At 37.1% G+C, this 17703-nt stretch overlaps 1 protein-coding gene across 1 annotated transcript in view; it reads left to right on the forward strand.

Moving 5' to 3' along the window:
* Positions 1-17703, forward strand: part of AHI1 (Abelson helper integration site 1) — a 155806-nt gene that overhangs the window by 58579 nt on the left and 79524 nt on the right. Inside the window, exons 16-18 of the mRNA XM_066373173.1 lie at positions 504-679; positions 4860-4886; positions 14356-14446. Coding sequence (XP_066229270.1) covers positions 504-679; positions 4860-4886; positions 14356-14446 — 294 coding nt within the window. The remainder of the gene's footprint in view (positions 1-503; positions 680-4859; positions 4887-14355; positions 14447-17703) is intronic.

Genomic DNA, 17703 nt, shown 5'->3' on the forward strand with positions numbered 1-17703 from the left:
AATTACATTATTGTAAAAATATGAAACGTGTTTGCATTTAAATTTTAAAAATGTTAAATTATACTTACACCACGATTTAGGAGGGGTATAGAAATGGTTTTCACCACTTTGTTTTAGGGAAATGGATTTATGAATAATTGTTTTTATTTTTTGCATTTTATTATATTATGCCTTTTATTTTTTAGATATATATTTTTTATGCACACATATTTCAAATTAGGCTCCCATCCAAATTCTTATGTTTACTAGACCAAGATAAGGCATGGCCTTCAAGTCTCAATTATAATACTGCCCAACATGGAATTATCTGTAAAATAATTATTATTTTTTTATGGTTTTAATTAAATAATTTTGCATTTTCCAATCATGTTGTCTTACTATTACCCAGCATTTGAAATATATTATGCCGTTTCTTATTTATTTAATGCTACAGTTTCCTGACTTAGTTATTTCATTATGCGTTTGCTATACTGATTTGAACTAATATGGATTCATTTTTCTAGTCCAGCAGGAGTCTGAACTGCTCAAACGCAATGGTGGAGCACGGCCAAGTCAGGACCCTGTGTGTATCTGTCCTAAACCGGCTCAACAAGGTTCTTTCCCGGTTGTAAACTGCGGCTGCACCCCAGGTTCTCCCAAGAGGATCCTGCTCGTGAAACAAAGACTCGAGTCCGTCACAGTACGTTTATTTTATGCAGTTGAGAAGATAGAATTTTTTAAACCATTTCTATCTAATCCTACATTGTCATGCCAATAAATATTAATTGAATGAAGTAAGTTAGTTTACTTAAAACTAGACGCTTTCTTATACTTCGAGTTCATTTCTAGTACATACTTTTTCTAAAATTACTAACTTCAATAAACAGACTTAACTTAGGGTAATCTATCATGCTTTCCCTGACTTGATATTCTCTAAAGACCAGCCCAGGACCTATGTCTTTGTTTAAATATCAGCGTGTGTATGTGTGCATATATACATCATGCATATGCACGCCAAACACCAACCTGGGGAAATATGTTCGTAAAATACACTAAAGGAACAGCCTAAGTATGCAAAAACTAAACAATGAAGAAACATATTGCAAAAAAAGTAGATACAAATGTGTCATAAACATATTTAAAAGTTCTGTCTCTCTACTAATAAAGCAGTACCTCAGAAATCAGGCATTGCCTGTAAAATAGATCAGTGGTCCCCAGCCTTTTTTGGGCCACGGACCGGTTTAATGTCAGAAAATATTTTCACAGACCGGCCTTTAGGGTGGGATGGATAAATGTATCACGTGACCGAGACAACCGTCAAGAGTGAGTCTTAAACGGATATAACAGAGGGAATCTGGTCATTTTTAAAAAATAAAACATCGTTCAGACTTAAATATAAATAAAACAGAAATAATGTAAGTTATTTATTCTTTCTCTGTGGACTGGTACCAAATGGCCCATGGACCGGTACCACCAGTCCATGGCCCGGGGGTTGGGGACTACTGAAATAGATAATGGAAATGAGGAGGAGGATGGTTGGCTAAAATTAGTGTGGTATTCTGTTAGTGGTAAATGACTATAAAATCTTTTTCAAAGATGAGTAGTAAAATTTATTGAGAAGCTTAAACAGCCTTAAAAATATTTATTTTATTTGACCATAACCGTTCTTTTCATTAGAAATAGTTGTGAGCTCCTTGAAGACAGGGATTGCGCAGGCCTGGGCTTGGTTGTGTTCTCACCTAGGCACTGCCTGGCACTTCATAAATTTATCCCTTTCCCCGCTCCTTCGATAGGACTATTGACTGGTTTTATTGTTGTTGTTTTAACCCTTTGAATAGTGAGGTTTTTTCATGCTCACTGACCCCCAGGAGTGAGTTTTTGTTTTTGTTTTTGTTTTTCAAAAACTAAAATTATTCGCCCTGGCTGGTTGGCTCAGTGGTAGAGTGTCGGCCTGGCGTGCAGAAGTCCCGGGTTCGATTCCCGGCCAGGGCACACAGGAGAAGCGCCCATCTGCTTCTCCACCCCTCCCCCTCTTCTTCCTCTCTGTCTCTCTCTTCCCCTCCCACAGCGAGGCTCCATTGGAGCAAAGATGGCCCGGGCACTGGGGATGGCTCCTTGGCCTCTGCCCCAGGCGCTAGAGTTAGAGTGGCTCTGGTCGCAATAGAGCGACGCCCCAGAGGAGCAGAGCATCGCCCCCTGGTGGGTGTGCCGGGTGGATCCCGGTCGGGCGCATGCGGGAGTCTGTCTGACAGTCTTTCCCTGTTTCCAGCTTCAGAAAAATACAAAAAAAAATAAAATTAAATAAATTAAAAAAATAAATAAAATTAGTTTCAGTTACAGTTTTATTAACTTAAAATCATGTTTGTTTGATAACCAATTTATGGAAACAAGAACATACATCTGCCTTTTTTTAATGTTGCCTTATGCATTTTTATAATAAATGGATCATACTCTGGATGGTCAGGAGGCATGAGCACGTACATGAACACATGAACGTTCGTACTACTCAGAGGGTTAACCAGTTTTAAACCAAACATGAGGAACTACATTGAGACACCTTTTGTTCTGACTCTACTTTCTTCCTGTCCTTTTTCTTCTGTGAAAGTTAGAGGTTAAGGTATACCATATTACAGATCACACTCAGGCCCTGGGTTTAGGTTTAATTGGAATATGGAGGAAAATATATTTATCTTTCTCAGTATAAATTTTAGAATATATGGCTATAAATTTATATATTTACTTCAGTTTTGTAATTCTTTACATTTTAACATTTTGAAATAATAGTAATGCATGTTGTTTCATTTTGAAAGGAAGTATGCATAGGTAATTTTTCTTAGGATTTTATTTCTACTTATTAGAGAGAGGAGAGAGAGAGAGAAAGGGGGTGGGAGGAGCAGGAAGCATCAACTTGTAGGAGTTGCTTCCCCTGTGTGCCTTGACCAGGCAAGCCCAGGTTATTAAACCAGTGACCTCAGCATTCCAGGTTGACGCTTTGTCCACTGCTCAGCCATAGGTCAGGCCAATAAATTGTGCTTTAAAAATTAGAAAGATGTTTCTTCACAAGGAAGGAAAAATTGGCCCATATCTAAAATCTTGCATGGCAAAATGATTTCCTTTACAAACTTAAGAGCAACTCACAGATAGATATATAAAAAGGCATCCAGGGTTGCTTAAAATTTAGGATACCCTGTTAAGAATAATCAGTCCTACAAAATGTTGATTTATAAGCTTTAAAAACATCGTATAATGAAAGGTATACCTTTCTGGCTGCCTGAGCACTCAAGAGCACTCTCCCTTTCTAAGATTAGCTGGAAATCCAGGGTAACAACACAGTGTTGTTGAGCAGAATGATAGGAATAGGGACTGAATGAATTTAAAAATATTGTTGGCCCTGGCTGGGTGGTTCAATGAATAATGAATGGTCTTTGCACACTGAGGTGATGGGTTCAATCCCTGGTCAGGGCATATATGAAAAGCAGTCAATGAATGCACAACTAAATGGAACAACTAAGTGGAAAAATGAATTGATGCGCATCTCTCTCTCTCTCTCTCTCTCTCTCTCTCTCTCTCTCTCTCCCTCCCTCCTTCCCTCCCTCCCTCCCCCTCTTTCTCCCTCTCCCTCTCTCCCCTTACCTCCCTCTGTCTTTTTCTCTCTCCCCTCTCCCCCTTCATTCCCCCCCATGTGTCTTTGTTTCTCTTTGTCTCTTGTTCTCTCTCTAACTCTGTATTTCTCAATGGAAAAAAACCCCCACTTTTTAAATGATGTATGCCAGTTTTGAAAAATGTTAATTTTCTTTACCTCACAAGAGATTTCATGTTATAATCATGTTATAGTAATAAAACTAACATCTATTTAATGATGAGGAATAACTAACAATGAATTTTGGATACTGTGCTAAATGCAATACATGTTCATTGTATTTAATTCTCAAATCCATTCTATATTGGAGATTCTGATATTACCCCATTTTATAGAAGACAAAGTTGAGGCTTACAGAGGTAAAGCAGTATCACCAAGGTCACACAGCTGGTATAGTCCAGGCTCTCAGAATCCCACATTCACAGTCAGTCTTACTGTTTCGTTTTAGTGATTGAATTACTAATATTCTTTAGACACAATATCTGGCTCTTAGAAATTTCTGGATAAAAAAATGGATGTTCCTCTCTTTATTTCTCTTTTTTTAAAGCTCCATATTCATTGTTATTTTTTCCTAGTTCTACACTAGGCTAGTGATACATGCTGGTTCACCTTAATTGACCTGAGTACATTTTTGGTGTCTCCTTAGAAGCAGATTTTGAAATCATCCATTATGTGTTGATTTTTACAAGTTTCTTTTTCAGAAGGGATCTTTTCTTGGCCTTATCTCATGCACTGCCGGCAGTTCCTTTCTGCAGTGCCTTGAGAACCGGTCATCTACTTGACCATTCAGTTGTGTTAGTATTAGATCTCCTCTGCAATATATGAATAATATGGGAATTATGTTTAGGATAGCCATTTATGGAGATAATGACATACTCATGTAATTCAGGGTATGTCTTCTAGATAGGTTAGTGTTCTGGTACAGAATGTTAGTATTTATGCAACGCTTCTTGAGGCGACATGTTTTCCTCGCAGCTGTACGTGTGGGCCCTCCGCAGTCTGTTTATCGTGCCTTTGTCTCCGCAAGTCAGACTGACAAAGCACAAGCCGTGAGGCCTTCATTTAACCCATGCATTTTCTAGCTCATTGGAAATGCAACAGAGTGACAGCTGCAGGGTAATAAACTCTCCCAGATGTAGGTTTGGGTTATTAAAACATTAATATCTGACTGTTGAAAAGAGTCGATATCATATTAAAATGAAATGATTAATAATTCTTTACTTTTTGTTATTTCTTCTAGGATATGATACGAGTGTGTGTGGCAAAGGTAAGTAACTTTTATCACCAAGACAATCACTTTAAAACTAATTTTCATTGTGATACACCGAAGAATTAAAATGTACCATCCCTAGATTTTAATAGAACTTTTGCAAAACTTAATTTGACAGGCATTTTTTCTTATTTGAGCTTGAATTTGTCACGGAATTATTACAGTGGGACCTGAGAGTTTAGCAAGCCTCTTCATGTTTTTTTTTAGATTTAAGAATACTGAGTGACTGGGATATACTTTAAATAAAGGGCCAGCAAGGTCATTTCTTTCTCTGAGAAAAATATTACATGATACTTAATAGGTAGGAGATACCAGCGCAGGATCAGTGGTGTACGCTGAGTAAATGGTCCAAGCCTCGAGTGCGTGCAAGTTGCACATAATTAGCAATGGTATATTGTGCTGGTGATGCTTTGATCATGTACAGCAGTGTCTCACACTTCTGTTCTCACTGAACTCTGTAACAATCCTGAGAGACAGATCAGATATTATTCTAGTTTTAGAAAGGAGGAATCTGAGGCTTATTGAAGTTAAGTGATTTCCCCAAGACCCCAAAGTTAGTGTAAACATAGTGGCCTACAAAAGTATCTTGATTTAAATAATTCCGGCTAGGTTGTATTGAGATGCCCTCAACACAGCAGCTTTCTTCCTTATACAAGCAAGTTTATTTTATGTATGACCTTTAATTCAGTTAAATTAAGAAAACAAATTTTAATTTATAGGAATTGGAAAGACACCATGTGTTCATTCCTTCCCCTTTTCTTCTGTCTACTCCCAAAAGGCAGTTGAATAATTAGACATCTATCCATTTATCAAGTTTAACTGTGTGTCACAGAGTAAAAGATGAGAGATCCAGCAGGGAAATAATGAGACTGGCACTGGTGTGGTCAAAGACTGCTTTAGCTACAGTAGACTGTCTCTGCAGTGGGAATGATTTATTCAGTCAATTCCTGCTACTGTGTGGCAGGCACTCTGAGTGCGGAAGTAGGCCCCTCTCTCTTTCTACATGGGGCATCTTACAGAGGAAACATGTCAGAAAACACTGGGTTTACCCCATCTCTAAGCTGCTCAGTATCAGTCAGAACCTATCACTTTTTCACCTAATTATCACAAGTCAGCAGGAAATGGAATACAGACAAGGGGAAGGAAGACAAAGGGAAAAAAGAGAACACGCTGTATTCTGATTTGGGTGCAGATGTTCAAGCAACTCGTTCCTGATAGCAATGATTGGTGTAATGATTATAGCTCCAAGATTACTAAGCTTCCTAAGTATTCATCGTATGTAAAAAATAGTTTATTCTCTGATTAGTAATTCAGAGCTGTTTCTTCATTTTAACAAATATGCTCTGTAGCCTCTTGTGTAGTGCTTCCTGGCTGTCCAGAGTGGAGTGTTCTGCACGTGTTTTATTTTATGGAGACTATCCTCTGCCAATCTGGAAACACTGTGGGTGGAGGGTCCTGTTATTCATCTTGGTGTCCTTTTGACTTTGCAAAAGTAGAATAAATGCTCATTGAAAATATGATAGAATTGTAAATTAATCAAAGGCTGGAAAAATAATCTTTCTAGTGTTTTTAGTTTTTTTTCAAATAACAGTCTTATTGAGCTATAATTCCTGTCAGAATATTCACTCATTTAGTGTACAATTCACTGGGTTTTCTCATATTCACAGTTGTGCAACCATTACTACTATCTGACTTTAGAATGTTTTTATTCCCTCTAAAGAGAAACCAAGAAACCTCTTCATCCTAGCAGTCATTCTGTGTGTGTGCACGTGCACAAAGAATCTTAGTGATTTCTGGCAATCATTAATATACTTTTTGTCTCCATAGATTTGCCTGTTCTGGATACTTGATGTAAATGGAATCATAGTATCTTGTCATAGCATATCAGTATTACTTTTTATTGCTAAATAGGATTTGATTATATGGACATGTTATATTGTCTTTACTCATTTTGTAACCTTGAGACATTTGCAGGATTAGATTTTGGTTAGCTTACGTAGGCTGCGGTGGCATTAGAGCCACCTCGGTCTAATGGCCTCCTTGTTTAACTAATTTAACATTGGTAATGATATAGATGCAAGCGATGGACTGATTTGGGATATATTATATTTTAGAGGTTGGTTCACCACAGCTTGGTGATGGGCTGGATGTGGTGTAAGTAAAGGAAAGAGGAATTAGGAATAACTTCTCTGTTGTTACTTTCAGCAGTTGTACAGATGCCAGTGGGCTTTGTAATGGGGTGCCAGAGTGGGGGAAGGAGTTCAGAATGGAGTTTTCAATATGAATGTAGCTGTGAAGAAGGCAATTGAATATATGAGTCTTTAGCTCAGGGAAGAAGTCAGGGCTAAAGTTTGTTTTGTTGTTTTTCTTTTTCAGAAAGTTTTGTTTTTTTCATTTTTATGAATTTTATTGGGGTGACATTGGTTAATAAATTTTATAGATTCAGGTGTACAATTCTATAATACATCATCTGTATCTTGTGTGTTCACCATGCAAGTCAAGTCTCCTTCCATCACCATTTATTCCCCCTGTACCTCTTCTGTCTCTCCTTACCCTCCTTTTCTTCCGGTAATCACTGTACTGTTGTCTGTTTCTGTGAGTTTTGTTTTCCTTTAATTCCTTTACCTTTTTCACCCAGCTCCCCATCCCCCTGGCCCTCTGACAGCTGTCAGTCTGTTCTCTGTATCAGTGAGTCTGTTTCTGTTTTGTTCATTATATTTTACATATAAGTGTTTTCACATGTATTATGTCATTTGACTTCTATGAAGTCTTATTAGTGCTATACTAGCCATTTGCTAAAAAATAGGTGATACATGGTTCTTACCTTCATGCCTGGTGGATAGTAATCAACAAAATAAATAAGCTTACCAAAGTGTTACCAGTGCTATGACAATAGAAAATGTGGGACATATTGGAGAAACAGAGGAGGGAGAGGTAAAATTTGTTGGGATTTACCAACAAAAGGTTTTTCATACATGATGTAATATTGAGCTGAAACTCCAGAAAAGAGTTGCCATCCACCAGGAAGGTAGAGTTGGGGTGGGTGTGGGGAATGCCATTCCAGGAAATGAGAAAAGGAACAGCATGAGCTAACTCACAGAAACATGAAACAAGCTGGCAGGACTGGGGGACTGTGTCCAGTTTGCTGTATTCAGAGCATTGGAAATGGAACAATAAGGTTGTAGAGTAAGGTCGCTGCTAAAATATAGAAAGCTTTGTATGCCACACTAAAAAAGTATGGACTTCGCATCTAGTAGGCATTGATAATAGGTTTTGAGCAGAAGTGTTAATAAAATTAGCATTTTAGAAAAATCACCTGTTAGCGGTATAGAAGACTTAGAGGAGCAGACAGACAAGGGACAGGGAACGAATCAGGAGACTGTTGCAGTAGTTGGCAGGCGGTGGGAAGGCCCGAACAAAGCGCTGACTGGGGAAAGAGTGTGGTCCAGTGCCGTGGCATGGAACTGACCTAGTGACTGACCTTGGAGTGTGAGGAAGCATTCCACCTTTCTGGCTGGGACAGCGAGGTGAAGAATTACAGCTTTCCCTGAGGAAGTAAATAGTAGGGGAAATGTTAGTTTGTTCTGAACTTATCTATCAAAAGAGTTTTACATTTAGGAAATGTCGGCACGAAGGCAAGTGAAGCAGTAAAAACAAATGTTATTACCCGAGGTAACCAGTGTGGTGTAAAGGAACAGAAGGGTCCAGTGGGTCTAACAGAGGACACTGATAAGCAATGGCAGGATAACCAACAACATCTGGTTTTCCAGTAACAGAGGACAGTGATCTCCAGTGTTAGATAGCTCAGTGTATGGCCAATGGCCGCCACTGTTGTTGTGGCCATGCAGGTTCTCATTAACTTTGGACAGACAGTAAAGAAACAGGGGAGCCTAAGAATGGTACCCCGCTCCTTTATTCAAGTCTCGCACCGGCCGACGAGCAAACACACAGGGAAAACACTTCCCTTTCATTCAGGGCTCTGAAAGCCCTGACACATTCATTATTCGGTTCCACAACCAGGAGAATCTTCTCCAGTTTCTCCTAGAATCAAAGGTCCCACCCATCTCAGCAGAGCTCGTGAAGGCCCTCAGCTCTGATTCTCCATCTGTACTCACTCTCTCTCTGCAAAACTGGCTTCTTCTTTAGCACTCTGCATTCTCTCTGCTCTCCCTGTAAAACTGGTTGCTCCCCCCCCACAAAGACCCCTCGTCCAGCTAACATTAGCAAAACAATGGCCCCTCTCAAGCAGGAATGCTATCCACAATTTGCAAACAACTGCCCAGCTCTGAGGGCAAGCACACACGTGGCTGCTCAGCGCCATTTGTAACAATAAAAGTGAGCAAACTAAAAAAATATAAATTTTACAAACTCATTTGCTTACACTGAGGCCTCGCTGAATATACAAAATTTGATCCTTTGAAGACCAGGGTGACTGACTTCAGATTTAGTGTTCTGATGGAGAAAAGCATCGTTGTGACTGGTTGAAATTAAACATCTGCAGACTATAGATAGCAGTTATATGCTATTTTTCAAGGAGTTCAGCTTGCAATGAAGCTTAAGGAAATTACGGAATCATAGCACCTTTGGTTGTTTGCTGTTTGTTTTTGTGTTGAAGTAGAAAGATCTCCGCTTGTAGCCTATAGGGAACAGCCCTTGGAGAATTTGGAAGACCGTTCAGGATATTCCCAGGAAGAGATAGAGGGATTAACCTTAAATGGGAGAAAAACAATGAGGGAAGGTGCAAAAGCTGTCGAAGGGAGGCTTTCGGAGGGTCGAAGGCCAAATTTTCCCTGTGCAGTAAAGGTTTGGAAAAAACCAAGGATCATTAAAGTAAGTCGGATTTTGCTAGGGCATATTTTTGGATAAATAGTTTCTTTTTAACTTGTACTTTAACTTTTATAACAGATGTATGATGTGCAACAAAACATTTCCTGAGTATTTAGTGTTTTTTTGCCACTAGAACAGTCTTCAAATGAAAGGATTACCAGCATTGTTATTCAGACTTAATGGAAAAAATAAACAGCCGTCTGGACGGAGGGACACATTTGTGAACCTAAGTATATAGACAGTGTAAGCATCTTTTCAGTTATGATGCAAAACCAATTTAAAGTTTCTTTGCAGCTTTAAAAATTCTACTTCAGGTAAATGTAGTATACAGTGCGTCCGTAAAGTCATGGTACACTTTTGACCGGTCAAAGGAAAGCAACAAAAGATGATAGAAATGTGAAATCTGCACCAAATAAAAGGAAAACTCTCCCAGTTTCATACCTATTCAGTGCAGTTCGATGTGGGCTCATGCACAGATTTTTTAGGGCTCCTTAGGTAGCTATCCCGTATAGCCTCTACAGACTCGTCACTGACTGATGGCCTACCAGAACAGGGTTTCTCCACCAAACTGCCGGTTTCCTTCAATTGCTTATCCCACCGAGTAATGTTATTCCTATGTGGTGGCGCTTCGTTATAAACGTGCTGATATTCACGTTGCACTTTGGTCACGGATTCTAATTTAGCGAGCCACAGAACACACTGAACTTTCCTCTGTACCTTCGACATCTCGACTGGCAATGGCCATGGGCTGCTTCGCTGTATACACGGTGTTACATCATCATCTGCGCATGCTCACATGCTGTCACATCATCCTACAGAAACTGGGAGGGTTTTCCTTTTATTGGGTACAGATTTCACATTTCTAGCGTCTTTTGTTGCTTTCCTGTGACCTGTCAAAAGTGCACCATGACTTTATGGACACACTGTGTAACCTAAAGTCAGCTAAACTAATTCGACTTGTAAAGTGAAGAGGACCAAAGTTTTACCACCCAAAATGTGCCTTTTTGGATAGTGATTTTAAGCTTGTTATTAAGAAATAAAAAACTCAGAAAGAACCTGTGACCCTCCTCCTTTCCTGCCTAAGAGATTCAGATGAAAAGGCCTACTCCCAAAAGGAGATTGTAGTATATTCACCGGAGCATTAGATAGGAGGGATCTAACAGGGCCTGTTTCCCCACTCCCCTCCCCCTCCCCCTCCTGGTGTTTCTGGGTTGCCAAGCAGGAATTTGTTTGCTGAGTGTTTAGCTCTTCCCCATTTTCTGGCCCCCTTTCTCCTTTGTCTACAATGGCATATAATACCCTCAACTGCCCAGTGCCTCTTAGGGTCTCATTCTTATGGCACCCCCAAATGTGTGTATGTATAATAAAATTTGGACATTTTATCTTGTTAATTTGGTTATTAGCCCAGATAGAAGTAAATTATTTTTTTAGTCCCCATATAAGTATATATGAAATGAGTGTTATAGCTCTCCTAAGGATTCTGAAATTTAATCACCAAAATAGAAACTAATCATTAGCTTGTTTTAACTTTTTTCTAAACATGCAAATGAACCCCCTCCTAGAGAATTAGTATTTGCATATTTTGCACAAAGGTGCTTATAACCTGAAAGAGTAGGGAAAACAGTTTTGTAATTAACTTGGCAGAAGTTCAGGTGATAGTTTCTTTATAATGAATTTAATTAAATTTGTCTTAATTTTCCCCAATATGGAAGGAATACTCACCGGCAGACTGTGGTTTTTGCATGAAGCAAGCAGAAAAATGTGTTGTGAAAAGAGGGTAGATTGGTGTAGGGTAGACTATCTTAGCCAACCTTTCTGTTGTTGTAAAATTATTAAGCAATTCTTTTCCACAGCATGTATTTCAAAAAATAGATATTGCTTCATTCTATTTAATGGTTATTATTACTTTTCTTCCTCTAAATGAGGTTCTGAATAATGTGTAGGCTAGTTTTGAAAATACTATGAGTTCTAATTTCAAATCACTATTATAATTAACAGTTATCTCAAACCTTAAAAATTGAGTTATCTGCTTTATGTTGCCACTCATCACTTCATGAACATTTAAGAGTCGCTAAAGAAATGTGTTAAGAAAGCAGAATTATAAAAATGCTTTAGGAATAACGTAATTGCAGATTATAGTTGGTTTTTCTATAACAGAATATCTTTCTGAGTGAAGTCATTTAAGTGTCCTATTCTAGCTTTCCTGGTATTCTTTTTTATTTTAGCACAAGTTTCCAAATAGGAAGACTAAAGCACGTGTGTGTGTGTACATGTGTACATGCGTGGCCCCAGCATGTGTGTGTACACATGTACATGTGTGCTCTCAGCATGTGTGAATATATGTACATGCATAGCCCCAATGTGTGTGTATACGTGGACTTGCATGACCCCAGCATGTGTGTGTACATGTGTATGTGCATGACCCCAGCATGTGTGTACATGTGTATGTGTGTGGCCCCAGCATGTGTGTGTATATGTGTATATGTATAGCCCCAGTGCGTGCGTGTACACATGCATGTGCATGGTCCCAGCATGTGTACTTGTGTATGTGCATGGCCCCATTGTGTGTGTACATGTGTACATGCATGACCCCAGCATGTGTGTGTGCACACGTGTATGTGCGTGGCCCCAGCATACACCTGCTCCTTTGCACCAGATTTCAAAATGCATTATTTGACATGTAGGATAAAAATTTTCAAGAACACAGAAGTAAAACTGAAAATTGATTCTGAAAAGAGAAGTGGACTAAATAAGCAGCAAAAATATCATTTTGTGTATAGTACAGTACTTTCATTTAAAAGCATAGCACTCCGAAAAATTGACTGCATCATCATACTGTATTACGTATTTCTATTTACTCTTCTCGTGACGTTAATAACAATGGCTCATGTGTACCTAGCACTTTACTTGCATAGCACTTCGTGATTTCCCTCTGCCAACATTTTCTACATAATCTATTTCTTATTTAATGTGACCTAGTGCTTTATGGTTAGCATATGTGAATAGACTCTATACAACCAGTTCATCTTTATTGTTGCCACAGCACACTCCCATTTAAGCATACATATTATTTTTATTATCTTCAAATAAAATGGAAAATGAAGCTTAAAAATGTCCATCATATTAATATAGTCAGTGGCCCTAGCCAGTTAGCTCAGTTGGTTAGAGCATCGACTCAACATGCTGAGGTTGCAGGCTTGATCCCTGTTCAGGACACATGAGAATCAACCAATGACGGCATAAGTGAACAACTAATCAATGTGTTTTTTTCTCTGTCTCCCTTTTTCTATAAAAATATCAATAAATTTTTTTAAAAAAAAATAATAAAATAGTATGGATAATTTTTTTAGCACTGATGTGGTATTTGACTGCATTTAACTACTTTGAAAAATATATTTTTTACAACATATAACAATTTAGGAGTTTTAGGACTATATTATATTATATGGTCTTAATTAATTGGCTTTTTCACCCACTGTGTTATAGCTCTTTGCTTCAAGAGAAAAACTTAATCTAAGATATACCTTTTGCTATCACTGCTTGAAAAAAGAGACTGATTACAAACAAGGAGTTAGATAAAGGGCATGTAACCATAATCTCCTATTTAACACAAAAAACATCAAAAGGAAAATTTTAAATACTAACTTGTGGAAGTCCTCTGTCTGGTTTCTTTTTAAAGAGAGAGAGAGAAAGGGTGGCTGTTTTCACATACAACTGTTTATAGACTATAAACTACCATTTATTGTTTTGTTAACTCATAGATTATGTTTTCTTTTTTTAGTAAATTAGAAAAATCAAACTTTCGGATTTTTTTAAAATTAGAGCACATTTTATCGTGATTGTGAAAGTGATAACATAACAAGAATATAATGAATATTAACAATGAAACTAGATCGTTGCTGAAATTAATTTTAAATTATAAAATTAATTTACTAATAAACATTTAATACTTTTTTTGTGAACTATTCTTTATTTTCCTACTGTAATTATAGTACTTGTGCATTCCATTCCATTGTAGTAAAAATAGTGGGGGGTTTTTTTATAGAACATAGCATTTATTTCAGAAATTGTGATCCTTATTTTAATGCTCTTTTTAAACAGCGTCTTAAGAGTAATGTGTTTTGATGCAGTGGGAACTGTTTCACTTGTCAGGTTAGGTTGCAGCTGTGTTATCTGTGTCACCAGGATGTATATAAAACATGAATATTACAGGTGTATTTTTTGTGCAGGCTCTTTAAGGGAAGTACCTGCACTTTCACAAAATGCTAGAGAAATGTGGGTCTCAGACATTTTAACTCTTTATTAATTGAAAGCTGTCAAGGAGTCACTTTTATTTGTTGCATTTCTTTGCATAACTGTTAAGACCACTCTTTTATATTATTAATAATATCAGTTTTATAATTAGCAAAATTGTTTTATTTAATAAAGTAGGTATACTTTTAATGTAGTTATGCTTTCATTACCATTGTATTCCTTCTGTGATAAAAACTATTCTGTTTTGTAAACTTTGAAGACTAAGCATATAAATGACCTACCACATGTCATGGTTTGCATTGTAAGCAAATATTTCTCATTCAGTTTTTGCATCAGTAACCCAGGAAATTACACTTAGGTTTCTGATTTGCCTTTCCTATTACAGGTCAACAAAAATCTCTCAGACTCCTCACATCTGGAGAAGGAAAAACTGGAAACTAGTCATTTTCTGAGTCACTTTGGTTTCACAACGCCTGGTGAGACTTACTTTGAATATTTTTATAAATGTTCAGATGCTGTTTTTTTCAAAAGTGTCATTTATTTCATTTTAGAAATAGAGCTCATAGTATTGTAATGTTCATTTTTCACACTTGAATTATATTCTAGTATCTTTTTTTAAATCGCTGAAGTTATTTCAAAAGCAAATTTTAATTTGGTAACTTTAATAGTAGATACTCTCAACTTCTATTCTATTGAACAGGTAATAATTTAAAAATAGTAAGACAGGAGTTTTAAACATGTATACTACTAAATCTGATTCAGTTTCACTTAGGTAAAAGAACCATAATTGATTTTATATGTTATAATACATTTCAAGGAATCCAAGCTAAAATGTGTTTTGGCAGAAACAAGATTCAACCTGCCAGTGATATTATTAATGTTTCTTCAAAGTTAGCAAATTAATAAATATGCAGAGATGTTAGTTACAAAAATCTACATGAATCACTGAGTTGAAATTAACTACAAAATACCAAGTTTTAGTCTAATGTTTTAAATTGATTTGAATAAGGTTTCCAAAGGACATCAAAGAAAAAACATTTGAGTGAGAATATGACTGCGGATTCAAAGATGGCTATTTCTGTCCAATTGCTGTATGCATTTGACAGTATTTTGTGTGTTATTGAATTCTTTTTTAAAAAATTAGACAACTGAGAATAAACAATTACCTTTGACAAAAAGATTATAATAAGAAGCTTTAGGTTTAAAAGATTGGCATAATTTATTTAGAAATTTGGGGATGATATTACTTTTCTACTTTGAAAGTGTTTGCAGTTTACATATGCAAGTTGTTTTAAGATGACATATTCTGGTGGGGAAACACTTGGATCCAGACCTCTTATGTCACTCCTGGCTGTGCCTGTTATTACAATGTATTACCTGTGAACTTAACAATATTCATTTGGAAACTAGAAATGATGTTTATATTATATCCTGTTGAAGTTCAAGTCACTTAACACATATGAAATACTTTGTAAGAATAAGGCACTGTATGAATATAACATACTTAAACTATAAACATGTTGAGTATGTGTACGCTAGCTTTTGAGTTATAATTTCAGATCTTTGTAATGATTAAGTTATCCCAGACAGTAGACATTTTCCATTTCTAATGTTGTAGATATCTGCCAGCTGTTGGAGCAGTAGTGTTGGTCATTCTTAATGTCCAGTGGAGGGCTTACCATGTGCTCTTGTTTATAGACTCTTATTCTCTGCATCATATTTAGATACTTGGCTTTCATTCAGACTAGGTCATTTTAATGACTAGGAAGAAGAAAAATCAGTCTCTACCACTTGATTCCTATCATCCTCATTCTGACATCTAGAATTCTTCTGGGAACAAATTTTTTATTCCATGCTTTAGGATTAAAGGCATAGAATGGAAATGTTTGGTTGAGTTAATAATATATTGATTAAAATTCATTCGAGTGGTGTCTTAAGTTTGTCCGCCAGCTGGGTGTTAATGACAGATGTAAAATTCTTCCTTTTCTATAAAGGGAAAGAGAAGAGAGGATAGATAGGAACTCCTTTGAAATGGAAGAGGGATTGCCCATGCTACAGATACAGACAAAGAATACAGGAAAGCTGGGTATGATAAAGAAAAGGCTTACAAACTTCACCATTGTAATAGGATTGGCTCTGTTTGCCTCCAGATTTCGGGAAGCAGATAGGCCATGAGTTGCGGTATTTATATCATACAAGTCCCTCCATCTGTCCACTATCTCAGAAGCATTACCATTAAGCCATATGCTATACATAACTGCTTCACTTGATTTTTAGTTATTAATATGCCTAACCTAGTTTTAAGGCATAGCCTTCCTATAATATTTATTGAGATATCACTGTATAGAAAAGTTATAAAAGCAGAATATATAGTTTGTTGCAAAATGGCCAGATTAATCCATTTTATTTACTAAGAAGCAAATCTTTTTTGGGGGGCAGGGATCCTGCACAAGGAAACAGGTGAACTAGTTTCTATACCTGGCTCCATTTCTAACTGACTAGAGAATGTTGAACAATTTCTTCAGGCCTCAGTTTTTCTTATCCCTACAGGTAAATAAGGGCTCTGGATTTGCCTGACCAGTGGTGGCACAGTGGATAGAACTGACCCAGAATGGTGAGGTTACCGGTTTGAAGCCCCAAGGTAGCTAGTTCTTAGCATGGCTCATCAGCGTGGGTCACTAGCTTAAGCAGGGGAATCATCCACACGATCCCAAAGTTCACCAGCTTGAGCCCAAAGGTTTGTGGCTTGAGCAAGAGGACACTGGCTTGGCCCCAGTCAAGACACATGAGAGAAGCAATCTATGCACAACTAAAGTGAAAGCAGCTATGATTTGGTGCTTCTCGTCACATACACGCAAATCTGCAAGAAAATTGATATCGTAGAGATCAAGGGAATGGGCACTGTTCAAAAAGGAATGCCCCACTAATGTCCCCATGGCAAAACTGGCAGAGTCTGCAGTGTCATCCAGCATGTGGTGTCAGTGTTGTGAACAAAACAACATAAGGGCCAGATTCTTGCCGAGATAATTAATGTCCATGTTGAGCATATTAAGCACTATAAGAGCTGAGATAGCTTCCTGAAATGTGTGAAGGAAAATGATCAGAAAAAGAAAGAAGCCAAAGAGAAAGGTCCCTGGGTTCAACTGAAGGACCAGTCTGCTCTGCCCAGAAAAGTTCCCTTTGTGAGACTAAATGAAAGGGGGCTAAGCCACTGGAACCCATGCCCTGTGAAGTCACGGTGTGGATGTGTGAAACAGAAGTAAAGGCCCCACTGTATTGATAGAAATGTTTCTCTTTAAAAAAATTAATAAATAATGAAATAAAAACAACCACACACTCCATTAGATCCTATAAACACATACATTAAACTTGATAGCTAGCTAATCATTAAATCTAACTTTTTACCATATCCTAAACCATTTTAAAATTTACTTTAATAAGGACTCCAAGATACTTGATTTAAACAAAATTATAACATTATTCTAATGACTTCCGTATTGGTTAAAGAGATCTGTCATGTTAACTTTTATGCTTTTACATTTTGAATATTATTCGCAGAGCTTTATTTTTCCATTGATTTTACACATCTTCGGCAAGTATACACTTACTCTCTTGACCGAGAATAAAAAATTAAAAGTTATCTCTTAAAATTATGAGATATTTTTCCAGTTAAATTTTGTTTTTATTGTTTTTAAGATTTCAGTATGTCTTAAGGTTTAATATTTTATAGAGA

This window comes from Saccopteryx leptura, chromosome 3 (assembly GCF_036850995.1).
Source record: "Saccopteryx leptura isolate mSacLep1 chromosome 3, mSacLep1_pri_phased_curated, whole genome shotgun sequence".
NCBI classification, from domain to species: Eukaryota; Metazoa; Chordata; class Mammalia; order Chiroptera; family Emballonuridae; genus Saccopteryx; species Saccopteryx leptura.